At 40.5% G+C, this 27,854-nt stretch overlaps 2 protein-coding genes across 3 annotated transcripts in view; one reads left to right on the top strand and one right to left on the bottom strand.

Annotated features, from left to right (window-relative positions):
- ace2 (angiotensin I converting enzyme 2) overlaps window positions 1–27,854 on the bottom strand; it is a 47,639-nt gene that overhangs the window by 7,819 nt on the left and 11,966 nt on the right. The window contains exons 2-9 of one of the 2 annotated variants that reach the window (XM_085167511.1): window positions 3,558–3,689; window positions 3,319–3,477; window positions 3,098–3,191; window positions 2,313–2,456; window positions 1,850–1,965; window positions 1,606–1,711; window positions 742–839; window positions 405–577 (exon numbers count right to left, since the gene is read on the bottom strand). In XM_085167511.1, coding sequence (XP_085023637.1) covers window positions 405–577; window positions 742–839; window positions 1,606–1,711; window positions 1,850–1,965; window positions 2,313–2,456; window positions 3,098–3,191; window positions 3,319–3,477; window positions 3,558–3,626 — 959 coding nt within the window. In that variant the 5' untranslated portion in view covers window positions 3,627–3,689. Of the gene's footprint in view, window positions 1–404; window positions 578–741; window positions 840–1,605; window positions 1,712–1,849; window positions 1,966–2,312; window positions 2,457–3,097; window positions 3,192–3,318; window positions 3,478–3,557; window positions 3,891–27,854 lie in introns of those variants that run through there. The other variant, XM_085167502.1, reaches the window with a different exon arrangement.
- The window catches only part of nhsb (Nance-Horan syndrome b (congenital cataracts and dental anomalies)), a 61,273-nt gene continuing 41,293 nt past the window's right edge, over window positions 7,875–27,854 (top strand). Inside the window, exon 1 of the mRNA XM_085167446.1 lies at window positions 7,875–8,508. Coding sequence (XP_085023572.1) covers window positions 8,229–8,508 — 280 coding nt within the window. The 5' untranslated portion in view covers window positions 7,875–8,228. The remainder of the gene's footprint in view (window positions 8,509–27,854) is intronic.

Raw genomic sequence — 27,854 nt, 5'->3', positions numbered from 1 at the left:
GTCCGGGCTCAGGGGGGACCAAACCATCACTGATAGTGTTCCATTGTGTGCTTTTCCATCCGGTACGCTTTTACTTTATCCGAAGTGTGTTTGGGATCATTGTTGTTGCCAACCAGACAATTACCACATCCCACCGTGGATCAAAATCAGAGTCTCACTGTACCTCTCTCCCGACCTCCTCTTTATATTTTGATACTGATTTGAACCAGAAAATTCACATATGGATTCATCGCTGCGTGAGATCTGCTAACACTGAGTTTCAATTTTACAAGGTGCCTTAAGAAATTTAAGTTTTGTTCTTTGCTAAGTTGTTAGTTGTTTGTAGATACAAAACTGGTTAACTCATAAAGAAATGACAGGTGTCTTAAGACTGTTGCACAGTAGTGTAGCTGTGTATACTCTACCTAAAGTCCTTTCTGTTTCCCATGTCCCAGGCTGTGGGGTGACAGACCACATTGCGTCCATCATCGGGATGTACAAACATAGAGTGAGTCCAGAAGTTGTCAAACATCTTGTAGAGGCCCACAGACATGAAGAACTTCTCAGCTTCTTGGAAAAGCTGAAGCTTGGTCCAACCCTGAAATTTAAGATAACAGGTAGGGAATTTCTGAGTATACATATTTATTTTCCATCCATCCACTCTATCTACCATAGGACAAGACACAGGGTACACCCTGGACAGATAACCCCGTGTCACAGGGCTGTCTGTTTTTTTAATATAAATAAAAAGTTCTGCAATACCTTGTCCACCATAGACTGACTGACATCGATATCCGGTTTGTCAGGATATGGCACTGTTAGAGAATAAAGGTTGGTCCAGAATCTTCCCCACATGTCACCTGAACAACCAACAAATAAGAAAATTATTTTTTCATACATTTTCTCCGTCTACAGCAGACTGTAGCTTTTTATACGTGCACAATGCATGTGGGTGGATCAGTTATTTCCAGCTAAAAGCCACATATACAATATAATAAGTCTGTTGGCATTATTTTTCTGTAGCACAGAGAGGTAGTGATAATACATGAACAGCAGAGGGAAACACACTTTCAGTTCTGAACTTATGAGACCTTGCCTGAACTATCTGCTCTGTCAACAACATTTTTGTTGTCACGGTTTACAGATTACAGTTATATGTTGTCAATTACTCTTTTTTTGTCGTCAGGTATCCCACAAGCCCCATGAACAAAGACTCTACACTTAAACCAAGGATCAAATAAGAAAATATTACAGAAAGTGCAGACATGAGGGAGCGATGATGGGGGAATCAAATGTAATACCCCCCCCCCCCCCCCCCACACACACACACACACACACTTAGACGTTTTCTTTAAAAGTTATTTGTAGCCTGATAATCATAGAGGACAGGAAGTGAAGATCTTAATTTTCTGTATATGACGAAACAGATTTGAATCTTGACTCTTTCATGATAATAAAGCTCCTGATGCCGCTCTCAAATTTGTTTCGCAACTGTGCTGAATTTATGCCAAAAACACTAACTCTGTAAAATTAAAGCATATAAAAATGTAATTATGAGAGTAGTAGGTGGATATTTCACATTCAGTGTCTTTGGTTTCATTATTAGTTTTGAAACCAGAAACATACCCAGCAAGTGGGCTGGGAGAAATCCATCTGAATCAATATGCCCTGGATAGACCTCCATAAGCTTGGCTCTCACATAGGCATGCAGCTCCTTGTATAAAGGCAGGATCTGTGGAAAAAAAACAAACAATTATTATAAATAATTTATGTTAATTACGTTACAGTCAATAACCAACTGCACATTCTAACTGTCTTTAACACAGAGGCACTGAAGCGTGAAGCATGCGTCACACAGACATGGACGTACCTGTTTGTATATTACACGGACATCTTCCATTAACTCATCGCCTGTGTAATGGTACATGATGTCGTCCTCAAGAGTCTCATAGTTGTATCTCCAGTAAGCGCCATAGTCTTCAAAACCTGCACGCAGTAAGCGTTTGTGTCAGAGATCAAGAAAAAACACCAAATTAAATGCTTTTTTTTACATTTTTTGGTGTGTTTAGCATTGGTGGTAATCACACTTAATAAGCATAATGTAAGATATGACACTACTAGTGTTACATGAGCGAGATGCTGCCAAAGCAAAATTAGACCTCAGTGGTGGAGGAGTGGTCATGATCGCTGAACACTATCAGCTCTTGTCTCACTATCTTCACTGAGAATCAGTTTATATCTCTACAGGTCCCTGATAAAGTTAGAGCCTGCATCAGGACACACCGCAATGAAACTTGTCTGTTATTCATTATTTTTTCATATCAGTTCCTCACCATTTAGCTTGGCAGCTTCATTCTTCAGATCCACGTAGTCTTCGTAGAGAGGTCTCATCCTCTTTCCTGCTTCTTTCCTCCAGCCCTCCCACACATGGAGACGTTCGTCATAGTTTCGACTAGTGGCCATTATTTCGTCCAGTCCTGTAAACAAGTAAAGACACAGAGCGGTGTCAGGGCAGACTCACACTGAAGTGAGAAAACAGAAAAATGCCTATATTCTCCCCCCAAAAAACTAAACTAAACAAAAACAAAAAAAAGTAAAGTTGGGTTTGTTCCTGTATCCATTCTGACACTGATCAAGAACAGGTGTGTGCCTTGGGCAAGTAGGCAGTCCATTATAGGCTTTAAAAAGACAGACAACCATCCACACTCACATTAACACCTACGTCAAATTTAAAATCGCAAATGCATCTAACAGGGAATTCTATTGGATCACGGGAAGAAAGTCAAGAACCCGGATAAAAGCTGTGCAGGGCAAACAGAAAGACCCTCACCAGGACAAAACATTCAAACCCAGAGCCTTCTGACTGTGAGGAGATAGCGATGAATTAGTGCTATTTTATTATTTTATGATGATTTCATTTACTAATCACACGTGGAGCTGCCCGCTGCTGCGATCCCTTGTGACGAAAGTGGCTTTACTGCAACAAATACAAACTTTTGTCCCAAACAGACATATTTTCATCTTCTTAGCGAGCGTGATAATAATAAACTGCTCTGCCTGTCTTTGACAGCAGCAGGCAGCCACTTCACTACAACAGGTCCTAATAAGGAGAGCTTACCTGGCTCCAATGTCAGACAGTTAAGCGGGTTGTCAAGCATACACACTGTGGCTGTGCTGTAGATTGTACTCATCTCACTCATGACTTTATTCAGCTACAGGAAGATATGAAAGAATACACAGGGATAAAATGTTTAATTTGATGTGGAAGACTACTATATCTGTGCAGTTTGTCCAAATGAAAATTTGCCAAAGTTGAATTTAATATTTAAATAGTCTTACATGTGCAGCTTTATCTGCGGACAAAGCACCAGAGCCTTTGTCTTGTAGGGAAATGAGCTGTAATTTGATTTCCAGGTCGTTGACCTGGTCGATGGGGTATTTCTGGGACTCTTCAGACATTCTGTTGTAAAACGTGCCCCAGATCGCTCCCTGTTCTGCCTGTGGAGAATGACTTCAGGTTTTATAACTCAGTAACAAAATAACCACATTTTAAAGTAAGTGTTTTTACAAGTGCTGACCTCTTTGTCTGCGTTCTCCTGTGTGATGTTGGTGTTGTAGGCCCATGATGCCAGCGAGTACTGGTACATAAGGTCACTCGCCTCCTTGTCAAACCTGTCCAGGAACTCCCTCGCCTGGCTCTCCACGTCTGACTGAGCAGAAACAGCACAGGACACGGCCAGGAGCGTTACAAGAATCCTCGGAGACATGCTGGCTGCTTCAGCTCCACGCAGACAAACTCTCAGAGGGAAGGACTCTGTTATACAGTTTCATTAACCTTCTGTGCTGCCTTGGCCTTTGGACAGTAGAGCCATAACGGAGGGTGTATCTGAGTTTTCATTTACAGATACAATGTTTCAGAGAAGCAGCAAACATCAGTGGGCCGTCTTCACAAGAGGGGAAGTCTTAGATTCGCTTTGATAATTATCAAGAAGCTGTACAATTAGTTACATGTGCACAAAATGTGCTGTTTTGATGGGGCCACTTCCTCAAAGGTTTTATATACTTTGGCTGGAAGTGAAAGGGTTGTTGTTATGAACAAGACATCAGTCTTATCTTAATTTTGTATACTTCATTTTGTTTTACTTCATTATTTATCATTATCATTTGCTTTATTGCTTCTCCTTTTTGGCTTCTTTCTTGTGTCTTTAATAAGTTTATTAAGTTCATGTTGTTTATTTTACTTCCCATTTGGAAAAGAAATAGAAAAAACTAATAAAAAACTTGCATCAGCTTTAGCTTGCTTCATATTATATAAGGCTTATATGATTTACTCATCAAAGTGGCCACTTTCTCATTACTTTCATATATTGTTTTAGGAAGTATTCAAAACATACAAGTTTCATTTATATAATTTTTCAAGGCATCTTATATCTGCTTTCACTCGTGTATGCTTTTCATACAAGTTCAACACAAGAGAGATACAAACTTTATAAGATTTATATATATCTTTTCCGTATGGGATTCTTGTTGCTTTATGTGCTCTTTTAATCTCAGAACCCCAAAATGCAATTATTTGCTGAGGTAATTTTACATGTAAAGCAGAAAAACAGAACACAGTAGCTTTAGATGAGCCTGAAACCACTTTATCAGTTGGTGACGAATTTCCAAGCACTAGATAAAATTGCAAGTCATGCACTGTTAGGCCCTAAATACTGATAAGTAATCAGCCATAAGGACAAAGTTTATGCCATATTTATTTTTATTACTAACACCAAAGATTATTTAATACTTCCTGGCTTTCTCTGCTACAAACCAATCAATAATTGACTAAAACATCGGTAAAATAACAAGATAAAGGCCGTCTGAATTGTTACAGCAGCAAATTCGACTTTCAAAAGACTTTCTGGTTGAGACTTGGGGTATTCTGAGGAAAGCTTGATTTTGAATGTTACCTTTGTTATTTACTTCTGCTATTAAAGTGGCAGTTTCCAAATATATGTTTCTACCTTAGCAGTAATTTGAAACACTGGTGAAACAGTGCCCTCCTATGGAAACTAGCGGCATTACAGTACTTTCAGCACTATTTAGATCCTCATGAACCCTAAAAATCTGAGGCTTTATTGGTACTTCCTCTTGTCTACACTCTGAGGGAATCTATTCTATCAACAATTTAGACATAAAAATGTTTTGTTCCGTGTAAAAAGTACAGCCAGGACGATGTGAACCGTTTGTTTCATTATTACACCACCAAACCTTATTTATTTATTTAGGACACGCAGTCTGTGGAAGTACAAAATGGGAATTTGGGACAATAAAGCTACAAACCAATGCTGTGCAGGATGTAAAGATTTGCAATTCACTTTGACAATGTTTTCACACACACACACACACACACAACCAGGAACTTTTTTTAATGACTGGGAAAAAATACTTGTGGAAACCTGTAAAGTTCTGTAACTGTATCTCAGGTAGCTGCAAAACCATCATGTGGACAAACCTGCCAAAGTTCTTGAACATGCTTTTTGTGCTGGTTCTCAACATTTTAGACGTCTCCAGGAAAGCATTTCTCCGTGATGACACAAAAATTCAGACCACGGACTGTACATAGGGTTTATGTTCGGACACAGTAAAACTACCCTATTCCAGGTGATAATCAAATCATAAGAAAGACTTGTTAGGGTCAGATATCATCTAATCTAGTTATCAATTTTATGACAGAGTTAAGTGACTTCAACTGATAAACTAGCTGACTGCAGATGTGTGAGTTCACTCTCACACATATCCCTGTCTTAATACTTCTCAAATGTCTAATTGATTGAATTGATCTCCATGACAAAAACTGTCTCATTATAAATAATAATAAAGGATATAATGCATAACTGTATAGGGAACAATTGTAGCATTCTTGTCTTCTTGGCAGTTCGGAGAGAGGCCTGTGACAGGTCCCTGTTAATCTGCACTGCCTCAAATTTGCTGCAACAGCAAGTTTACTGCACACGTCCATATACAGACTGAGCCTAGAGGCTATAGGCTAATCACTGTGAATGAAACAGACAACGGGCAGGCTTAGCATCCTGGAAACAGAAATTCAGCAAAAAAAGAAAAAAAATAGGTTGACAGAGGATCTGCTGTAGTTAAACTTTTTGGAGAGGTGTACAGGGTTAACAGTTTATGAATTTGGAGCCTCAGTGCATCATGAGAAGATACTGTGCAGTGACGTGTGCATTGCAACATGGTCACACAATTTAATTTTGTAGTTTGTGAGTTTATATTCATTACCTACTGTGTCCACATTATCTATAATTGTGGTTTTCAGTCTTTGCATGCATTTTTTTCTTGGGGGACGGGTATCAGAAAAACAAAGCTTAACTGTAACATGTTTAAACAACAACTCCAGATTACAATGACATAACAAAACACCATGTTCTTTGTTCAATAGGAAATATAGTTTGATACTAATTTAAGACACAAGCTAGCAGTCTACAAAGAGACACCCAGACCTTTCTATAGGTGCACCCACCTCCTTTGGCTATTCTGGGGGGACACGAAGCTGGTCCCACACTAGCTGAGAGGTATAACCTCTGCACAAAGGTCTTCTTGTGATAGGATATCCCAAAACACCTCAATTTAGAGGCGCATGCACCACGTCTGCCGGCTCCTTTCCATTTGTAGGAATTGCAGCTCTAGCGCCTCCTCACAAAAAGGAAGCTCATTTCCGCAGCTTGCATCCACAATCTTATTCTTTCTGCCAACATCTAACACCAGTGGCCACAGGCAAACATGGCAGAGCCATGGCCTCAGAACTGGTGCTAATTCTCCCCCCAGCCGCTCCACACTCAGCTGCCAAGTGCCCCAGTGTGAGCTGGAGTTCACTACCTAATGGCGCCAAAAGACAATTATATTCCAGCTATATTTAGGGTTTAGAGAGTTGTGAGAAACATTGTGTTAAAAATCAAACACAGCTAAAGTGCTGAACACACCTCAGTCAGAGGAGCTCCATCCAAGCTTCAATTTTACCACCACCTTCAGTGTCAGATCCTAAATCCTATCACCACTGAGATTCTTCTCTGCCATGATGGGTCATCAGAGTCTAATTGCCAAATACATTAATTTCTCTATCTCAATAAATCGTGTTCAATTCTTCCAAGTGATCTCTCCTTATTGAAATGCTTTTGGCCCGTTTAATGACACTGTATGTAAATGAAACTGTTTGCTCAGTACAGTATAGATACTTAATTAGTTATTTAAGTTTGTAAGATATTCTCATAAAATTAGAAAAAAGCTGTTTTCATGAATAATTTTTTTCAGTACACTGAAAATTTTATTAATTAAAATGAGTTTAGAAATTATATCAACTTGTGTCCCCAGCTCCGAACATCCCCTTCAAGAAGTTTTGGATGCTGAAAACGATCTGTTTTCCCCAGACTTACCTGATCACCTGCATTTAGGCCAAGTAAGACATTAATATTTTTCAGAATTATCATCTTTCAGTGTCTGCTGACATGCACGACTGTCACGACCATTCCCCATCTACTCATATCTGCATCTCCGGGTTTTACCTCAGCCTTCTCCCTCATCTTCTCTGCCTGCACATACTTCAGGCCACGGAGCCAGGTTGCATCAAATACCAGAAGAATTACCGCAATGTGGGCGGAAAAACAAGGGAAGGCCTAAAAAATAAAAGCTCCAAACGCGGAGATCGGTTATGAAGTAACCTTTGTGTATTTAAAAACAGGGCTTTGCAAGACATGTTTTCACTTTTTGTCGTATCCACCTCTGTATCCTCCACCTCTGTAAATTAATTGCCATTAATTTTGACGACACCTTTTCAGTGATTTTCTATTACCTTCGTTGTCCCAGATTCTTATTTTGAAACCTTATAGCGGCATTTCCTTTTCGCTCTGGCTGATTTGACGCTGGACGGAGGCAACCCATGATCGCAGACTCAACACGCATCCTCACACCACTGACCTGGGCTTAGCTGTGTCCTGCATGTGTGTGCATGTGTGTGCGTGTGTGAGCGGGAGTGTGAATGATCCCCAGAAACCAGCAGCAGGATGGAGGATCTCAAGGAGAATCTGGGAACTTTGGATTGACGCCCGGGGATAACGCGCAGACGGCCTGAACCTCATCGGGCTTCTCGTGGATTTATATATTTGGATGTTGTCCGTTTTACCCTTTTACCTTTTACTTCTAGGCAGCGGGATTTTACGCTTGGCTTACAACCCTTATCATCTTTGGCGTGCAAAATGCCATTCGCCAAAAGGATTGTGGAGCCGCAGCTTCTGTGCAGACACCCGATCCCCAATGATGATGGTCTGCTTTTCGAGGACCTGTGTGCCATCAGCAATGTGGTTCTTTCCCGGACCTTGCGACAGCTCTCCGACCTGGCCCGACACGCCTGCTCCTTATTTCAGGAGCTGGAAAACGACATCATTAGCACCAACCAACGGGTCTGGGTCCTTCAGAATAAAATAGGCCAGATACAGCAGACTGCCAGTGCCCTAGACCCCAAAAAGGAGGCTGTGCGTAAGTAGACGAACACATGTGCATACCCCCATATTATGGGGAGATATTGCTCCATGATTTACACCTGAGCGTTTTGGCTTTGGTTTCCATACATTAACATCCCTCATGTGTCCCCTAATGCTTCTTAGTGTCCCTTCCTCAAAAAAATAAAATAAAATAAATATATATTTATATATATTTTTAACACAGCTGCACGCGCGCCCGCCGTAGACTCGGCCGCGCTCGCACCCCCACCTTCATTGAAATGTGTCACACGAGTGCGTTTGCACATTTGCCCATCCAGATGCATGTTTCACAACGCAAGATGTGTTGACTGCACATTTATGTGGCGTTGGAGACTCGGATGCGCGCGTCTCTGTGTGTGTGTCCTTCGACGTGGAGGGGAATCTGTGTGTGTGTGTGTGTGTTTTGACAAGCAGGCAGCGAGAAGCGGAGCGGAGGGGCGTGTGTTGCCGCTGCATTGGCTCAGCATCGCAGTCTCGCTACTGCGGGAAGCGCACACCTGAAGCATGTTCAGGCCGTGTTTCCCGGGTCCCCCAACAAGGCCTCCTTCTCTCAGAGAGGGTGTGAACAGGCCGGTCTGCATGAAGTTAAGGTTCGAGTATCTGTTTAAAAAAAAAAGGGGGGGGGGATACGTGTGTGTTTGTCTGTGCTTTTCTATCTGTGTGTGTGTTAGAAAGAGAGAGAGATGGGTTTTTCGTAGACGACTCCCCGTGCGCCAAACCCACCCTTTCCACATGCAGCGGCACCAACACAGCATCAATAATGAATCCAGATGTCCATGTTGCAGGGTAAATGTGGAGCGATCGCGCCTATATGTTTAGGCGTCGCATTAATTTCCAGCTTCCGCGGATCTCACAAGGAAAAAAAAAACAGAAAACAGAAAGAAATTCTGTTTTTTCGTTACTGTTTTTTCTCATCGCTGATTGGCAGCGATGAGAGAGCCTGCAACTGACTGTAACAGAGCGTTCTGTGCAGCAGCTACATATTATTTATGTTCTCTGCAGTGCCGTCAGTATACGTCTTGAGATTTTAGAGGTTCGTTTCAGAGATTTTAGGGCAGTTCTCTACGCTGGGACTCATCACTGCTGCATGTTATCATAGTGTGGGGACAATAAGAGCTTCTTGGGGGTGGGTGGGGGTCTGATTGTAGGAACATAAGCACCCCTCTTCAGATATAACCCCCTCAACACACATCTCTGAGCGTGTGGTACGGCGGCCATGTCTGTATTACATGGGAATCTGTTCTGCTGTGTTGTTTTTGTTAATAAGGCTTGGTTGTCTCACATTCAGCAAGACAGAAAATATGTTCAGTTGTGCCACATGATTAAACAGTAAACTCATCTCTCCATAATGGAAACTCTTCAGACCTGACACAAGCAGCACTAAACCCAGAAACCTGTCACATACTTGATGGGCACAGAAGACTGATTTGTTTAGTGGATTGGGCTTTTTTTTTTTTTATCCCCCTATCCAGTCAAGACATCAAACACAAGTTGTTGTTTTTTAAACATGCACCACCGTCAGAGTTTTGAAAAGTCTTTACACTCATGCTGTCAACTAGAAATTTTCTATTGTGAAATGCTGTTTTACCCTTTCTGGCCCTTTAATGTTCTTTAAATCTGACAACCTGAGATGTTGACATAAACTTTTTACATGCTGCAATTTTAGGCGTCCAAGAGAAAAAACGAAATTGCTGCTCATATGTGCATACACTATAATAAAAATATAACTTAAGCTCCTCTTCTCCATTTGAATTGTTGTTGTTTGAGAATTCCAGTGCAATGTGGCCAACTTTGGCAAAACAGGTGAATGATGCCATGCCGTATTCTATTTTTTCTTTAACTGTCCCTCGTACAGTGTTACATGCCTACAAATCTATCACACAATTAAAATGTTAAAGATATCTTGTCCAGTTATATACACTGTAAAACATTTTCCCCTTTCTGATCCTTAGATATTTAATTTCCCACAAGAGTATTGTTTTGAACTTACCAGTCACTGGCATCATTTATGATTATATTCTTATTATGCAGAGATTATGCAAAGAAGTGGCTCCATGGTCTGAAAACTCCCCCCGGTTTAGAACTGGGAGGAGACACAAATCTACCTTCTGGGTGTCACAAGCTACTCTTAGTGCTGGTCCTAAGCCTGGATAAATGGGAGGATTGGATCAGGAAGGGCAAAATATGCGCCAAATTAAACATGCAGACTCATTTGCTGTGGTTAACCCTTGGGAAATAAGGGAGCAGCTGAAAGCACCTTCTAATATGGATATGGAAATAAAACTTTGCTTTTTACGGTGTCTTATAATGCAAAAACACTTAGTGCTGGAATATCCTGTGAGTGGTGGGGATAGAGTTAATGAGGCACATTTTGAAGACAACTGACAAAATGCTCTTTGACTTCAGATTGGTTGCAGGGAGAGTCTGACTTCTCTTTGGAGAATGCTCATTGGATGAACACCAAAAATGTTGCTATTTTTATTCAGCTATCAAAAGGGCTATTATCTTCCTGTGTGCTGATAAACAGAAGCAATAACCCTGAGAATGTAAAAGTCACTGTTTAAACACAGACGGAGATTCAGTGTCGCTGACAACAGTTTCCCCACCTGATGGTGGAGCGTATCAAGATTCCAGGGAGTCAATATGGTGCTAACTTGGATTGATCCTGAACATAGCAGTGGGCAGTCTTCAGACGGCGTTCAGACCACCTGTGTTGTGTGAGACGCTGATCAAAACATAATTAAACAGTCTGTACTTGTTGTCATCTGTTGGCACTAGCACGTGGTGTTAACTTGCAAATGTACAACTTTCTTTTGTCTGATAATGCGTAACGAAAAGCAGGTGACCTACAGCTCAGTGCTGCTTTTCCGCACTGATAGAGGACTGAAACTCCCGCTGCTCTGATAATGCGCTTATGATACTCCTTCTCTGTACATATGGACTGAGGGATAAGCCAATCATGCAGGGGAATCTCATGGCAAATGTATGAATATCATAGAGGAGGAAACCAGTGGAGATGTGACAACCAGAGATAACAGATTGTTGTGAAATTTGAGGATTTGTAGCAATAACAGGACAAACAATAGCTAGTGATGGGAAATGGGCACTTATCACTTATTTAACTTTGAGGTGAGCAAAACTAGGCGTGAGAACTACTGTTGACTGACATGTGACAGGCTGTGAAATATACCAGAGGGTTACGTAAGCACCCACGCCTGGAATATCCAGTAGCAACTAGATGTCAGCAACAAAAGGGATATCACTTTATATGGGAACACGGCTTAAGGCTGAGGGATATTTTTACTGTTGGCCATCAGGATGTCAGATTGGAGTAACGGCTGTCTGTACTTTCCTGGGACTCAGGGTGCCAGATTTAAGTATCTCACTGGCAGCCCAAGGCTCAGTGATACTCAGTGAAACTCAGATACAAACAAATAAACACACACACACACACACACCTCTTTGTGACTGCTTTCGTCAGTAGCGGATTGATGTAGTCACCTGTAGTTTGTATGGAAGACACTGCAATCACTTGGCAGATAAGTCTGAGTGAAACTGAAAACTCCAACACAAACAAGAGATGGCAGGCACTGGTTGCAGCGCTAACGCACAACTTTTACTTTGAAGGCGAATTCTCTTATTTCTGGGTTGTGTCTCATTTTTTAAAGCTTTAATAATCTTTGGCTGGTAGTTACTAAGTGTTTACAGACAAATCGGTGTCTTCCATAGGAATTTATAGGTGACTACAGCAATCTGCTACAAAGGACAAGGCAATTCATGGTGCAGCACCCTCTTTGCAATTGATTTCACCTAGTGACAACCAGCAGCCTCCAGGAACCCCATTTTGCCCCCATGATCAGTGGCTGTATCTGATCTAATATGCCAGACAGCTTTTGAAAAATGTGCACATGATGTCATGTGAGAAGCCAATATAAATTAAGTCCCCTTTCCTATACATTTTTATCCTATACATCTTACACTTGTCACACGTTTTTTAATACACCTTTTTTGGGGGGGTGGCAGGGTAAGGGTCTTTACTGGCATGATCGTTCAGCAACTATATTCTGTTGACCGAATATAGACTACCTTTAATTACCAGTTAGCAATAGCATAGTAATTATACAACAAGGGTCATCGAAATATCAAAATATACTGGTCGAGTAGCTAAAGAAGTATTTCCTGTCTTAGTCCAAAAAACACTAACACATTGTTTGTATATTGCCTTTTACAAATCAGTTATAATTCCTTGGTAACCTCCCAAGCAAAACACACTTCCATATCCCATATCTAACTCTGCCTTTCTGCAGTAGTTGTCTTCTACTTTCTTTGGTACTTGTGGGCTTTAATCTTGTTCTTCTTCAGTATGTAAGGATAGAACTCTTTTAGTGTGGAAGAACTGCTGCCTTGATACATATGCTGCCTGATATAAAAAAAAATACAGTTACTGTTGCATTTTTCTATTAAACGGTACTGTAAGCATTGGCTATGGTGACATCTCTATATACAGCAGGTTGATTATTTCCCTCAGTGATCACCTTCTCCTACATTTTGATGCCAAACGGTGTTATCAGTCAACCAATGACGCTCTCTGTGGATATATATCACAATAAACAAGATGTGTTAGCTGATGCCTGCAATGGTGCTTCAACAGTTGAATTTCCCTCAGTTTTCAACAATTTCAAGCAAAGCAACGGATCCTTAATTCACTTCAGCATTGCGAGACATCCCCCCTTTTAAAGTGAATGAGAAGCAAAAAAAGTCAAAGCCCAAAATGCTTTTGTGTGAATCCTCCCTAAGACAGTCTTATCTGTCTAGCGTAATGATAGTGTACTTCAGGTATATTGTTTATCACTCATCAAAGCTTCCCCAATCAAATTTTCACATTAAAAAAATAACTCAAATGTCCGTGTGAAATCGCTCACAGCTCCACAGCCAGCTGAGCAGCTTCTGGACCTCTTGTATATAATTTTTCAGATACTTCTGTTAAATAATTCTGTATGGTACAACAGTCTTACTCTGATTAGCCCCATTTACAGTACAGCAGGTGAAGCAAAAGGCACTGAAACTCTTTAAAACTGTAATGTAAATCACCTGCCCAGCACACAGCATCAGACTTAATCAGTTATTAAGAACTAATATAACTGGTCAGAAAAGTGATATTAAGAACAGACAGCATCTATACAGTATTTTCAGTTAATGGACTATTTGACAAAATCTGTTTTAAAAAATAACAAATTCCAAATTAATATTTACATATTTGATACAAGTACAAGCATTCGGGGTAAATAATGGAATAATGTGTGAATGCTGGCAGACCAGACTTATGTATTATGTACATTAATTAAATAATGCTGTGAGAATTACAGTTAAGTGCAGTTCACCTCTGTAAGGCTCACATACCCTGACTGGTTTGGATTCAGGATCTTCTGTTAAGTAGTAATCTACACCATACACTCTCCACTGAACACACACACACACACACACACACACACACACACACACACTTACACACAAGATGGAAGGGATTTTAATGTGAGCATATTGGACTGTGGGGACTGTGGCAAATATATTGTACTGCTCTGGCAACACTAGTTTCTTTGTGGTTTGCCATTAAAGCAAATTTGACTTTGAGTTTCAGAGCGTATGGCCTGTGGCAGCGGGAGGCTGCTCTATCTCTCGCTAGTCTGCATAGTAACAGAGGACAGAGAGGGAGGCCTGCTTTAACCTTTCAGCTGAGTCAGTCCCTTTCTCTCTAATGCGTGTCGTACATTTTAAGTCGCTAGTCGTTCTAACAACTAAAACTAGGATCGCTTCTGAAGCAAACAGCATCTCTTTGTTTGAGATAAATTGAGGAGAGCGACTGACAGAGAAAGAGACTGAGAGCCTGGCATTACACAGTAATTCTCAGTGGTTTGAATGTGTATTTATTATTAACCAACTCATAAACAAACTAGCAGAATGAACTATTATCTATGGAGGAAAACATAACCACTCTAGGAGAGGTACGTCTTAGTACGATTGGATGAGTTCTCAGCAGGGCTCAACATTGATTGGGTCAACATGGAAAAAATGCCATTTTTGAAAACAAGCAATCTATCAGAAGCTAGATGATAAAAACTGAAAACTTGGCTCCATTCTCTTGTTTGCTGATGTTGTTGTGGTCTAACAGATCTATGGTTACAATCATGCACTGTTTTGAGATGCATCATGGTTGAAACCTTTCTTAAAGCTATCGTCACCCCACAAGTCCGGTGGCCTGAATTCCTACAATGGAAAATCACCTACTTAGAGATATTGACCAACGTCATAGGGTGCTACTGGTTTACAGGCTTAATCCATTCAGTGTGTGGTTCTCGGAGCAGTGCAGGTATTTGGTTTCAAACACGCATTGCACATCAGAATACTCTGCGTCTAGGCACCGTTTGTCTACCTCACACCTTACCACAAACAACCCAAGTCAGATGCATTGATTCAGATGTTCCCAGTTCAATATGTGTGATGATTTGTGTGCAAAGCTTTTAGTGACTGTCTCCCTGCCTCTCTCATTCCTTTTTTTTCTGTCCTCCATCTTTTCTTGTCTGTATCCATTCTCATCCCCCTTCTTCTCCTTTGCTTTCTCCACTCCATCTATACCTCTTTCCTCACTGCCCTACTTTCACCATCATCGGCAGCATGGAGAGTCTTCTGCCTCTTGACAGCATATTTAATGTTTAATGCACTTTGATTTTCACGCAGACACTTACAAGCCGGAGAGGAGAGGAGAGGAGAGAGTTTGATAGCTAAAAGGAGAGATGAGGAGAAATCAAAGAAAATGATGACAAATTCTTAATAGTATTAATAAAGAGTGTCCACAAAAATGGGAGACATGAGTGGTGTAAAGTTATTAAAGTCACACTTTTATTATGGAAGTATGCTTGTATTGACAATGTCGGCATGTTTATGAGAATAATTTCTAGCATATTCAAAATCTGGTGGTTAAGTCAGAGATAAGCTACAGTTGGAAGCTGGCACATTGTAAGAAGAGGGTACTGAAGATGCTGTCCAGTTGCTTGAATGAAAATTGTTTTCCTGTTCCTTGGTTTGCATCTATGTTGCAAGATCCACTACAAGTGTGCTTTAGCGTGTCGGCCTTCTACCCTAGCCAGTCCAGCTAGGGTCCAAATATTTTTCATACAAAATTCAAGTCCTTAGAAGCAGAGTTTATTTATGGGGCAAGCGTAGTGTAGCATTAACTGTTTAAACTAAGATTGTGACATTAAAAAATGTCATTTTCACAGTCAAACCAATTACTGCCAATATGCATTCAAAAGAGATTATTCTGGGAGAGCATCCAATCAGTGCAGCAGAAAGACAATGATCTGTATGTGCGTTGGGTAAGCAGCTTCAGCTGAAACAAACAGGCCTACTTCTGTAATGTTTAAGAGTTGCATTTGAGCGTGCATATGAAAATAGTTCATCCCTCTCGTTTAATGCACATTAAACGAGAATCACTGTGCTCGTTTAATGTGAATTAGTGACACAGAACCTACAGAAAGCTCATTTTTTTTACACATGGACACGTTCATTTCAATTATCAGTGCGAGGACAGGTAGAAACATAAAAGATCTTAAGTGAAAAGGAGGCTTCGGAGAGGGAGGACTTCATAAAATTACTAATACTGTTAGATAAAGACCTTACAGCACCTTACAGAAAACCCCAACAGTTATGTGACCTATGAGCAAGTGCTTTGGCCTCAGTGGGAAAGAAAAATTCAGTTTTGACAGGAAGAAACCTCCAGCTGTCCATCAGCCACGACCTCTTGGGACTGAGGGGAGGAAGACAGGATACACACACGCTGCGGAAGAGAGCCAGAGATTAATATTAACTAATGATTAAATACAGAGTAGTATATAAACACATGGTGCGTGAGAATAAAAGGTGAGTGAGATAGGAAGAACTAAGAAAGAGAGTCAGAGATACAGACGAGCTACAACAAGTAAACCAAAGCATATGGTCAGCATATGTCCACTTATGTTGCCACAGAAACATGTGGACACGACATGTGGGGAAAGCACGAGAAAGGGATGTGACGCCATACTGTGTTGTTATTACTATCTGCACAAGACAACAGAGCGCCCGGCTGTCCTCGACTTACACACGCACACACAGACACACACCACACACACATACACACACAATGTATTTTATTCAACTCCTCAGAGTCTCTTATGTCATGGAGAGTAAAATCACCACTGCACATTTTCTGTTCTCGTGGCCCAATTACCTCTATGCTAATTTTGGCTGGAGTGATTCCGTTGCCTCGCGCACAGTAGCACACAAACACACACAGACATCTGTCACAGTTTTGCCTTCCTATGCTAGCTGGTAAACACGCACATACAGCTGCATACAAAAATAAGCACAATTAAACATGAAAATACATGCACACTCTCTCTCACATGCACACACACTGGCATAACATACACACCTGACCTGCTGAACTCTGAAAGCCTCATCGTTTTCCCCTCATGTTATCATTTAAAATTCTGCTTTAAGTGCCTGTGGCTCTGTCGCCATTGCAGCCGGCGATAAAACATGTATGTAGGACTTCTAGGTCTATACAACCCAGGAGTCAGCCAAGTGGATTCCTGGCATGCCGACTTCATGAAGGTGATTCTTCACATGTGCACACTGATCTCTGGCATATTCATGTTATCACAGCTGAGCGGTTATGCCTGAATGTGGACATGAATGGTTGTTTATCTTCATGTGTTATCCCTGCAACAGACTAGCAACCTGTCTAGGATATACCCCACCTCTCACTGGGATAGGTAAGGGTTGGATGGATGGATGGAAGGATGGATGGATGGATGGATGGATGGATAAATGGAAGGATGGATGGATTTATTCACAGATATTGCACATAGAGCTTGGACTGTAGGGTAGAATGTAGAGTAAAAATGTGACCCAAGCTAGAATATTTTTTGCAGAAAATAGAACTATTTCCCCAAGTGAGCAGACACTATACTAACTTGATGCCATTAGTTATCAGTCAAAGTAAATGTTAATAATGTCCCAGCATGATTTAAATCAGATCAGCTTAACCAGTTTCCTTCAACAAATGACAACTGAAACCTCAAAGGACTGTTTTCTTTTTTAAAAAATGTTAAAGCGATCAGTATACCTAAATAATAAAACTGCATTCTCCTTCATTCTTTTAGCACTATGCTCTAACCGTGCTGGCACCTGCCATTGTTTTCATTGCTTTGCATTATGTGTGTGAGTTTATTATGATAGCAGCCACATTTGTCCAGCAGAGACCTGCCATAGCAAAAGCTGCCACGGCAGCTGTTTTAATTGTGTTGTATCTAAAAGTCTATTTACGACAGAGGCGGTCAGCATGGCAGCGTCACGCTCTGCAAGGTGGATTCACAAAACTTTACAGTAGTTTGATATGAAAATGAAGGATTACTTTAAAGATCAGTACTCACGAGTACTGAGTACTAGTATAATAATGTAGTAATGACAGCATCATTAATGGATGAGCATTACAGCTGATATGCCACGTTGCAAAATCTGCTAAACTGAACCTCTTTGCATGATTATTTTGTCATAAAGTATAGTGATGGCAAATGCTGTCGTAGAGACAGCCCGTGTGTAACAGACAGCAATTGTGGCAATCTCATGTCATTGCAGCTCAGTCAAAAAAACTCGCCTGTGTGTATCCAGTAGCTCTGCCCATGCATAACTCTGATGTGTGTATGTGTGCCAGTCTCCTAAACTGAACTGTGCTGACCTGTTGTCATCTCTGTCTGGAGACCCCATCATCATCACCATTCACCCAAAATCTTCGAAAGATGGCCGGGGACCAAAAAAACAAACAAACAAAAAAACAACATCGTCAGCAATCACTCTCTGCTCTGTGTGTGTGTGTGTGTGTGTGTGTGTGTGTGTGAGGGAGAGAGAGGGAGAGAGAGAGAGAGAGAGAGAGAGAGTGAGGGAGCACACCGAGAGGACATCTCTGTAATCTAGCATTTCCAGCTGATAACCATACAAACACCTTTTCTTTGTTTTTCTAAATTTTAAAAACTCTCGTTTTGTACAAAGAAAACCAAGATAAATCTTAATTTAAAGCATGATTTAGAGTGTTTAAACTATTTACCTTGCTCTCTTTGAACATTTAATAAGTAAAAATAAATGGTGAAACACAAAGGATAAACAGGAAGTGGTATCCTCATATTTGTCAACAAAGCTAAAATAAGTGGACACGCATATCTACCAATGACAAACCTTTATTTTTGTGTAACATATAAAACTGAAGTCAGAGAAATTTTCAGAACAATCAGATGTTAAAGTGTTAAATTAAAAGTTTTTTGCTACAGAAGGCAGGAAAATTTTACATGAAATATATATTATTTTCTTATAAACACTGTAAATAGACCTGTGATAATCACTGGGTTTCTTTTCTGAATTTAAATATTTTCTGGCATCCTTGCTCTTATACCACTGCGAACAGAATTTCTTGACACTCGACAAATTTCAGTAGGTGCTTGTTGACATCTTACCAACCAATGAGCCATCATAATGGTAATATGTAAAATGATATTGAAATAATTTGTGATCAAATTAATCAGCAAGAATGTGAAAGGGATAAAGTCTCTGTTTAAAGCGTATTAAATCTGGTCTTGTTTTTTGTTTTACACCACAGAAAATTTTGTTTTATTAGTATTCAATGGGAAGAGAAAAGTATTTCCATAGATATAACATCAGCAACATAATGTTTAATATTTTATCTGCTTTTAAAATAAAATAACAGTGATCGTTTCATTGTAATGGCTCCGATCCAACAGAGGAAAAGTAGGACAGCAATCTCCTTGCGACTAGCAAGCAACCAGGTGGTCACCCAGAAGTTAAGCATGCAATACCTTTAACCTCTAAGCAACCACTTTCAGTTGCAAGGCAACAGGCCCGATCGCCTTGCAGGAAGACTGACTGACTAACTGACTGACTCTCTGGTGTAGGTTTGCAAATGATCACCATCTGATTTATAAATTCAGACAGACTGTCAATGTAGCAATCAATCTGAATGAGTCTGCACCAGTGAGTGAAACTCCTCTGCGTTATATCTCGTTGCAATAGACCATTTGACTCATCTGGATGCCAACTGGTTGTATTCTGGTTTTATTCCTGTTTAAAAGAAATGTTGCTGGAACATTCGCCATTTTGATGGGGGTGGCTGCAGCTCAGGTGGCAGAGCAGGTCAGCCACTAATCAGAAGGTCGGTGGTTCGATCCCAGGCTGCCTCCTGGCTGCATGCCCTTGGGCAAGATACTAACCCCATGTTTGCCTACTGGTGGTGGTCAGAGGGCTCGGTGGCGCCAGTGTCCGGCAGCCTCGCCTCTGTCAGTGCGCCCCAGGGCAGCTGTGGCTACAATGTAGCTTGCGTGAAAGCGCTTTGGGGTCCTTAGGGACTGAGTAAAGCGCTATACAAATGCAGGCCATGATGTTATGCAGCATCTTTTTCACTTTTTGTGAAGAAATTTCTGTTTCACATGTATGAGATTCTGGTGGATTCACTGGTGTCACTGTTACATTAAAGATTTCTCTACATGCTGTTGCAGATCATTTGTTCAATTAACGTCAGTAAAGGTGTTTGAATTTGGAGATCTTTTTAGTGTTTTAGAGATAGAGTCAGTTATTGCAGAGCTTGTGAAACTCTTTCCTTGTCTGCACCATGCTTTTCTATGCCGGGGCTCTTACAAACAGGTGTGGTATTGGGTTGGGGTGTTACTGGAGGAGCTGCCATGTTATGACACAGAAATAAAACGATAGCTGGTGAAGAGATTGGGGAATATGAGACTATGTGGGGGAAATTTGTTAATAATGAATGAGCAGAGTTGAGGGTTGTTCAATTATCCAGAATGCTCTTATGATGAGAATTGTTAAACTGAGCTTGTTTCATGTATACTGCTACTTTCACCTACAAGTTTTGGAGAGTCCCCAAAAGAGACTTGGTTATTCCTTCCTTAGCTCAGTGGGGCTGTTAATACTACTACAGCTCCAGTGATCAGAGCTGTCAGTTGTTGTAGTCTTGTATTATCAGATGGCAAAAAATAGGATGGGAAGACAATTATATCAATAATGTTGTGACCATGTGCTTTACTCATGCTCAGAATATGGACAACAGAGATTATGGGTATCAACTTGGGATTTAGGGGCAAAGCATGGCAGATGATTTTCAAAGGAAAAACTTCTGGAGAGACTTAGTTGAATATCAGCATAAAAATAGAAACAGATGGAGTCAGAAAAAGCTTAGTAGAGGTTGCCTGGTGCTTGTTTTAAGGACTGATCTGCTCTTAAGGAGCTCCCTAGAAACAGATTGTCTCTGTAAGAACCTTAGCACACTGTAAAGAGGAACCAGCCTAATTGGACTATAAGGAACCCCTGCCTTGAAGTCAACATGCTTAGCTTCCTGCGTGCATGCTCATGTATGTGTGTGAGATGTGGAGCAAGCATTAGCACGACAGGTAACGTCACTGAAATATGCAGAGAAAATTTTAAAACGCGTCTAGAAAGAAATCTGTGCTCTGTGAAACAAACTTGCTTTTGGTCAAATTCCGCAGCCAATGCGGTCCAATAGGGTAAGTTAAATTAATCCAATTTCACAGCGGGCTGGTGAGAGGTGAGGACAGCCCAGCCATAGCTGCACTAATTAGCCGTGTATCTGTCACTATCAATTGTATCAGAGACAATACCAAAGCCTACCGTTTTGCAAACACATGCTTATCTGTATGCAAAAAAGTGCAGTCCCTCACAAAGTGCTACTTGTGTTCCTTCACAGATGAGTTCTCGTGTTGTTTAATTTTTAAGGAGTCTGTGATATTTCATGTAACATTGAAAGAAAAAGTCACCCTATAAGCATAAGAAGTTCTTGTAGGTTTTGCATGCACGTTGTGTGTTCTGTGGCTTGCTCGATGAGTGTGCTAATGTACCTCTGGATGACAGGCCAGAGATGCGTTAGCTCAACGCTGCAGGCAAGCACAGCTGTTACAAGGGAGAGGAGAGCAGAGGAGACGTGAGTAGAGGAGATACGGGAGAAGGAAGATGGACTGCTGCTGAGCATTGAGTAATGTAATAAGATAAAGAGACTGCGCACACAATACCTTCTCTGTAACGTCCTACTCTACTTTTATCATCTTTTGTAGCATACTTAACAAAAAGTACAGCTAAAGAAAATATGTCAAATCAGATTATTTAATTGGTGCGGTTACATAAAAAGTTGAACACTGACCAAAATTGTTACAGTTAATCCTGAGTGGAACTCTAATCTTTGAAGTAACAGTTGTAGTGTATTCAAAACATGTCACCCAATTATCCATGTTTTAATATCCTGAGAGGAGACATTAAGTCACCAAAGCCAATGGGATCCATCTTTAGGGAATCATTAATGCCCGTACCAAATTTCACAACGATCGATCCAGCAGTTGTTGAGCTATTTCAGTCTGGGCCAAGTGTTGGACCACCTATCAGACAGAAGCACTGTCACAGGGAGAAATATACAATAGGAAGGAAAATTTATGTTGTTTATCCTTTTTTTTTCCAGTAATAATACTCCACATACAATATGTGAAAAATAATTACAGTACGCTGACAGAATCTGCTCCCTGTAATTATCACCACACAGTCAAATAATTACAGTGGCAAGAAATTACAATTAACCAATTGTTTGACTTACAGGGGACTCCTCACGACTGGTGTGTGTGTGTGTGTGTGTGTGTGTGTGTGTGTGTGTGAGAGAGAGAGAGAGAGAGAGAGAGCCAGAGAGAGTGATTGAGCCTTACCCAGAAGATTACTCCAGTGAGGCCAAGTCCCTACAGATGAATTGTGATAGCAGATTAATAGCCTGTTAACATGTTAAAGCCACATTTCTTATTATTTTCCTTTGTATCAGCACCTAATCAATTATGCTACACTAACACTATGGAACACAGACATTGGAGACTTTGGCATGAACACAATTATTCTGACCAATTAAGGTCCAGTGAACTTGTGTGTTGCTGCCTTAGAAATGGTTCCTTCGAGCACGGGGACCAGGCCTCTGACCACTCGCAGTCAGACGCCGTCTTCGAGTATGATGACTTTGATGCGATACTTCAGCATCTAGCTAGCCATAAAGCATAAAGGGAGAATATTTTTGTCAGGTAATTTCAAATCCAAACTGTTTGTGTGCAGTTAGTCGCACAGTGTGTTGCTAGCTAAAGATCCAGCTGCTGTATTTCACAAGTAGAGAAAAGAAAGAGAGCTAACTTCACTCAGAGATGAAGAAAGATAAGAGACGGAAGAGAAGGAAGACAGGTTAGATTTAAAGGAAAAAACTGCTCAGTGGTGTTTGATAAACTAAAAATGTAAAGGTTACATGTAAGTCCTCTTGTTTTCAAATCACATATTGGGTCGGTACATGTGACATTATGTTGTTTTTTTTCATATTGTAAGACATGCTACAAAGCAAACTGAGGTAGACTAACTGTTATTTAGAAGCTGCATGAAAATAATCTGCAGGATAAACAGGTTAGTTTGCTGCACTGTGATGGATTTAAAGCAAAGAACAGTGTGTGACTGGTGCACTGTGGCTGAGGTTTACATCAAGTGTAGCAGAGATTCATATGAAGTTAAACTAATAATGCTGAGATTCATTCGCTGAATACCACCTTCATACCATCTAGCAAATGAAACAGCACAAACAGTGTGTACTGTCAGTGTAGAGGATGGAAATAAGCCAGGACAACTCGTGAAACATCTGCTGACATCTGGTTGAATTCAGGTTTGTAAATCCACAAAGAGCAGCAGGTCAGCTGATCACATCCTGTACACAAAGGAAATCTATCTGATTCTTTTCCCCACACTGAGCCACTACAAGTGATTTTTAGGGTTCCCCACCTGCTGAATCCCACTTTAACCGTTCATTCATTTTCCTGTTTAGACACAAAGTCACCCTCTACAATGTAGGCAACAGAAACAAGCTATTTTTTCTCTGCTTATGTTCTACTTAACTGATTCAAGCTGAGTAATTTTATCAGAACTAAAATGTTTAGACTAAAATCAATTTGAATTTCTGTCTACTAATATTATTTTATTATTACATTAAACACAACGTTCAGTTAGCTTTGCATAAAAGTAGGTAGTAGAAATGTTCTTAATTACTTTTCCTTTCTTACTTTGAGTACTTTCAGAGCATGTACTTTTTCATTTTTACTTGAGTAAAGAAGTTGAATCAGTACTTTAACTTTTACTGGAATATTTAATATCTGTACTTGAACTTAAGAACAGATTGTCTGTACTTTTGCCACCTCTGCATTTAATCCATGCGTGTTAAAGTGAAGCAGAGCCATATGGTTTGCAGTGGATCACAATCACAGTGATCCTGAGGATGAGACTGACCCAGCTGAACCTTTGTAGAGATCATTTACACAATCAGTGTTTATGATTGCCACATGGTCACTGATGAACAGCTCTGATGTCACACAATCACACTGCTTGATACTACAAGCAGGAAGCATGTCATGCATGTAGCTGAGGCTCTGTCAAAGATTTCACCAGCAAGAAAACATGAAACTAGCCTAGGCAAGTAATGTGCTTTTCCTTGTTTACTAGTTTTAGAGTTAGTCTCTTTTTCTTTCTGCTGCATAGATTCTCTTCTTAAAAAATACCAGATGCTTTCTTCTCAGTCACAAGCATGCAGATAAAACATTAAAATGCAAATACACTTTAAATTAACACATCCACATACGGAGAAATGCCTGTATAAAACATTAGACAAGCACACGTGCACGAATCCATGACCAACACTTGGATGTCCCACAGAAACTGTCCCTCCTCTCATCATCAGGATAAAAAGGGAGATAATGCATTATACATTTTCTCCTCTTTTAACAACTCATTACGGTACTCATTTAGAGCCTTTGCCTAAAAACAGGCCGTTCCTAACGAGACAAGGTTCGCTATGTAAACCCGCCATTTTTATTCAAGTGTCGTGCTTGTTCTGGCATCAAACTGTTACTGTTCAGCTGCAATGACCAAATAGTTTATTGTATTATTCGTATTTGTAACCATTAACAACAGTGAGCACATTATTTGTTAACACATTGAGCTAAGTCTATGGACTTCCTTCTTGTTCCTTAAAATCCACTGGTGAGGTGAATCTAGGTGAATGCTAATAACTCGCAGTAAATCCATAGACATCAGCAAAGTCGCTGAATGAGGGATGGATTTTTTTTTTTTTTTTGCTTTAAGATTATGTTAATGTAGATTATGCAAAAGCACAGACGATTAATTTTTTGTAACAATCTTGTGCTTTAAATTTGAATTTTTTATAAGAGAACTGCAATCTGGACTGAGTTCTCAAAGTTGTTTAATGTCTGATATCTCTAAATCCAGCTAATCTGAAACCTTGGAGTTCAAAGTTTTAGGTCTATAGATAAATGACAGAGATTTATTAGAGGTTTGTTTGGTACTAAAATTTTTTGGTGTTTTTTCAAGTTCATTCATCTGTGAAATTGTCTGAACAAAGTCTCCTTGGCAGCATGGTCAGGATATGTTAAAGGGGTATTTTTTAATGAACATGGAAAAATAGCACCTTCAGCAATTAAAGTGGTTGCCTGTAAATTATTCTGTAATTGCTGCCACCAAGCTGGAATTTTCCCACGCAAAATCAGATTTGCTTTACAGCAAAAAGGAAAGGAAACTGCACAAACAAGTGCTTAGCAGCTAGCTGCTAACGATTAAGATAAGATAAGATATGATAAAATAAGATCATCTTTATTAGTCCCACTCGTGGGAGATTTGTTTTGTCACAGCAGTGGACAGTGCAAAGTTGCATAGAAAAATTATGCTTCAGAGATACATTACATGAACAGTTACTGAAACGCAACCATCCTCCCCCCAAAAAAGAGCTGCTTTATGGAAGGAAGTGAAGCAAAAAATAAGAAGATATTTTCACAGTTTCTTAGTGTTTTTTTCTATTAGCATTAGATATGCCAGCTAATGCGACCATGAGGTTACCGTTTTACTGATCCCTCTATGTGGTGAATAGGGATGGGTATCGTTTAGGTTTTATCCGATACCAGTACCAAACCGGTACTTTTGAAACGGTGCCGGTGCTTAAACGGCGCCCAAACCGGTGCTTAAAGAATGGAGAACACAAAATTGGTCCAAAAACCTCTCATGTTCAGCTGTTTTTTTGTAAAAAAGATAACAATGTTAGCCTTTTCTGCAGCTATAGGGCATATATGGTATCACTCTTGACTGGAAGCAGTGCTTAAACAATGGAAAAAACACCAACTTTGTCCAAAAACCTCTCATGTTTTGCTGTTTTCCACTTTTTCTTTGGTCATTTTAGCCTTTTTGGCCAGGGTGAAGGGAGTATCTGCCATCAAACAAGAAGACAGCCACATGTAACTACGACTGTGTTTGCTAGTTCACCTTACATGCATTAATGTAATAACGTGGTTAGCCTACTTAGCGTAAATTACACACGAACAACATTAAGCGACTAACGCAGAGAAGAACGGCTGCTGCTGCCATCATCATCGTCATCATTTCTGCTGCACTGGCAGGGCTAGGGGCCAGGACTCTCCTCTTCGGGTTTTTGGGGGATGTTGCTAACTCCGGTCCGATAACAGGCACCACACCCGCAGGAGATGCGCTCGGTGTGAGGTCTAGCAGCAAGCTATCAAATACGGCGCATTTCTCGGCTTTAAAAAAAGCGCTACGCGTCGCCAGGTGTTTCATCGGATTTGAGGTGTTACCTCCTTTGCACAGTATCACAGTATCAGCTTAAAGCACTTGTTGCAGGCTGCTGAGTTTGCATCTTTGGTGTGAAGTACAGCCAGACTTTTGACCACTTCGCCTTGGGCATTTTTAATCTGTAGCTCTGCTCTAAAAGAACGTAGGTACCTGGACCCGCCTACTATCCTTGGAAACGTAAAATGATTGGCTAGAATCTAAAGTGTATCACAGCTCAGGAAAAAAAAGCACCGAAATAAAGCACCGAAATAAAGCACCGAAATGTGCGCTGCTTTTCGGTCTGGTTACTAGTGATGTGTGATACCACTGATTTCCTTTCCGATCTGATACCAAGTAATATTCAGGGTGGTGTCAACGATACTGATCCGATACCGATACTTTATTTTATTTATTGGATCTCAAGTTATAGCGTCATAATGATTACAGGACATCAGATTTCTTGTTCTTATCACTTAATAATGCAGAGTTCATCATACAGAAATAAAAAAAAAAAAACTGAAGTTGTGCGCTATTTGAACACCTTGCCAGCCTGCATCACTAAAGGATTCCGTGAGAGAAGTCACCTGTCCCTCTCCTCCTCTTCAGTTCGTCTCAACATACACTCGTCATATTCTGTGATATGATTTACTTTGAGGTGTTTGACGAGGTTAGTGATGTTGCCACAACCATACATGCCAACCCTCCTGATTTTTCCGGGAGAATCCTGAATTTCAGTGCCCCTCCCGAAAATCTCCCGGAGCCACCATTCTCCCGAATTTGTCCCGATTTTCCACCCGGACAACAAAATTGAAAAACCATGTCGCAGAATTCATAATTCAGCCCAGCCAATTCCAGTTTCCAGATAGTTTTAATATTACTCTTATTTCTCTTTCTGGGTCACAAAAAATCTTTTAACATATGTTCAGGTGAGAATGTAGCTGTGTAAACTTCAAATATCTGAGCCGACCGACACATCGTTTTCAAACCCCCGAGGTCTTTCACTACTCGGGTTAAACATGATATATAAGTCACTTTGATAACTTAAAATGTTATTGTTTGGGCTTTTTCAGTGTTTTATTTGTTCGCGAGTAAATCGGTTTGGCTGAGAATAAAGTTATTAGATTAGATTAAATTAAATTTAACTTTATTAATCCCTCGGGAGGGTTCCTCCGGGGTTTTCACACAGCTGAATAAACGTCAAACAGAAAATGATTAAACAGAAGAGTTTACGTCAGCGCCCGGTTATATTTTAGATAGCAAGGAGCAGACGGCAGTTTCACTCCACCAAGGGAGCTCGTGCCGTATTACCCGGCTTTCTTTAGACCGCGAAGGCCGGGTCCTCAGGTGGTAGCAGCCTCTGAATTTGGACACCTCCGCGGTATCCGGTCGGCCAATAATAACGGTGACATTTAACGTATTTTATCCGATAAATAAACACTGTAAAATTTATTTATCGACCCCCCCCCAACAGCCTTTTTGAATGTCTCCCTAATTCTGAGGTCTCAAGGTTGGCAATTATGGCCACAACACCTCACTTTTTGCCACATATATCGCAAACCACGTCTCGGCTGTTTGTGGATG

The sequence above is a fragment of the Neolamprologus multifasciatus genome, chromosome 1 (genome assembly GCF_963576455.1).
Source record: "Neolamprologus multifasciatus chromosome 1, fNeoMul1.2, whole genome shotgun sequence".
NCBI classification, from domain to species: domain Eukaryota; kingdom Metazoa; phylum Chordata; class Actinopteri; order Cichliformes; family Cichlidae; genus Neolamprologus; species Neolamprologus multifasciatus.
Note: the sequence above shows the minus strand (reverse complement) of the source record. Positions and strands in the feature narration are given on the sequence as shown.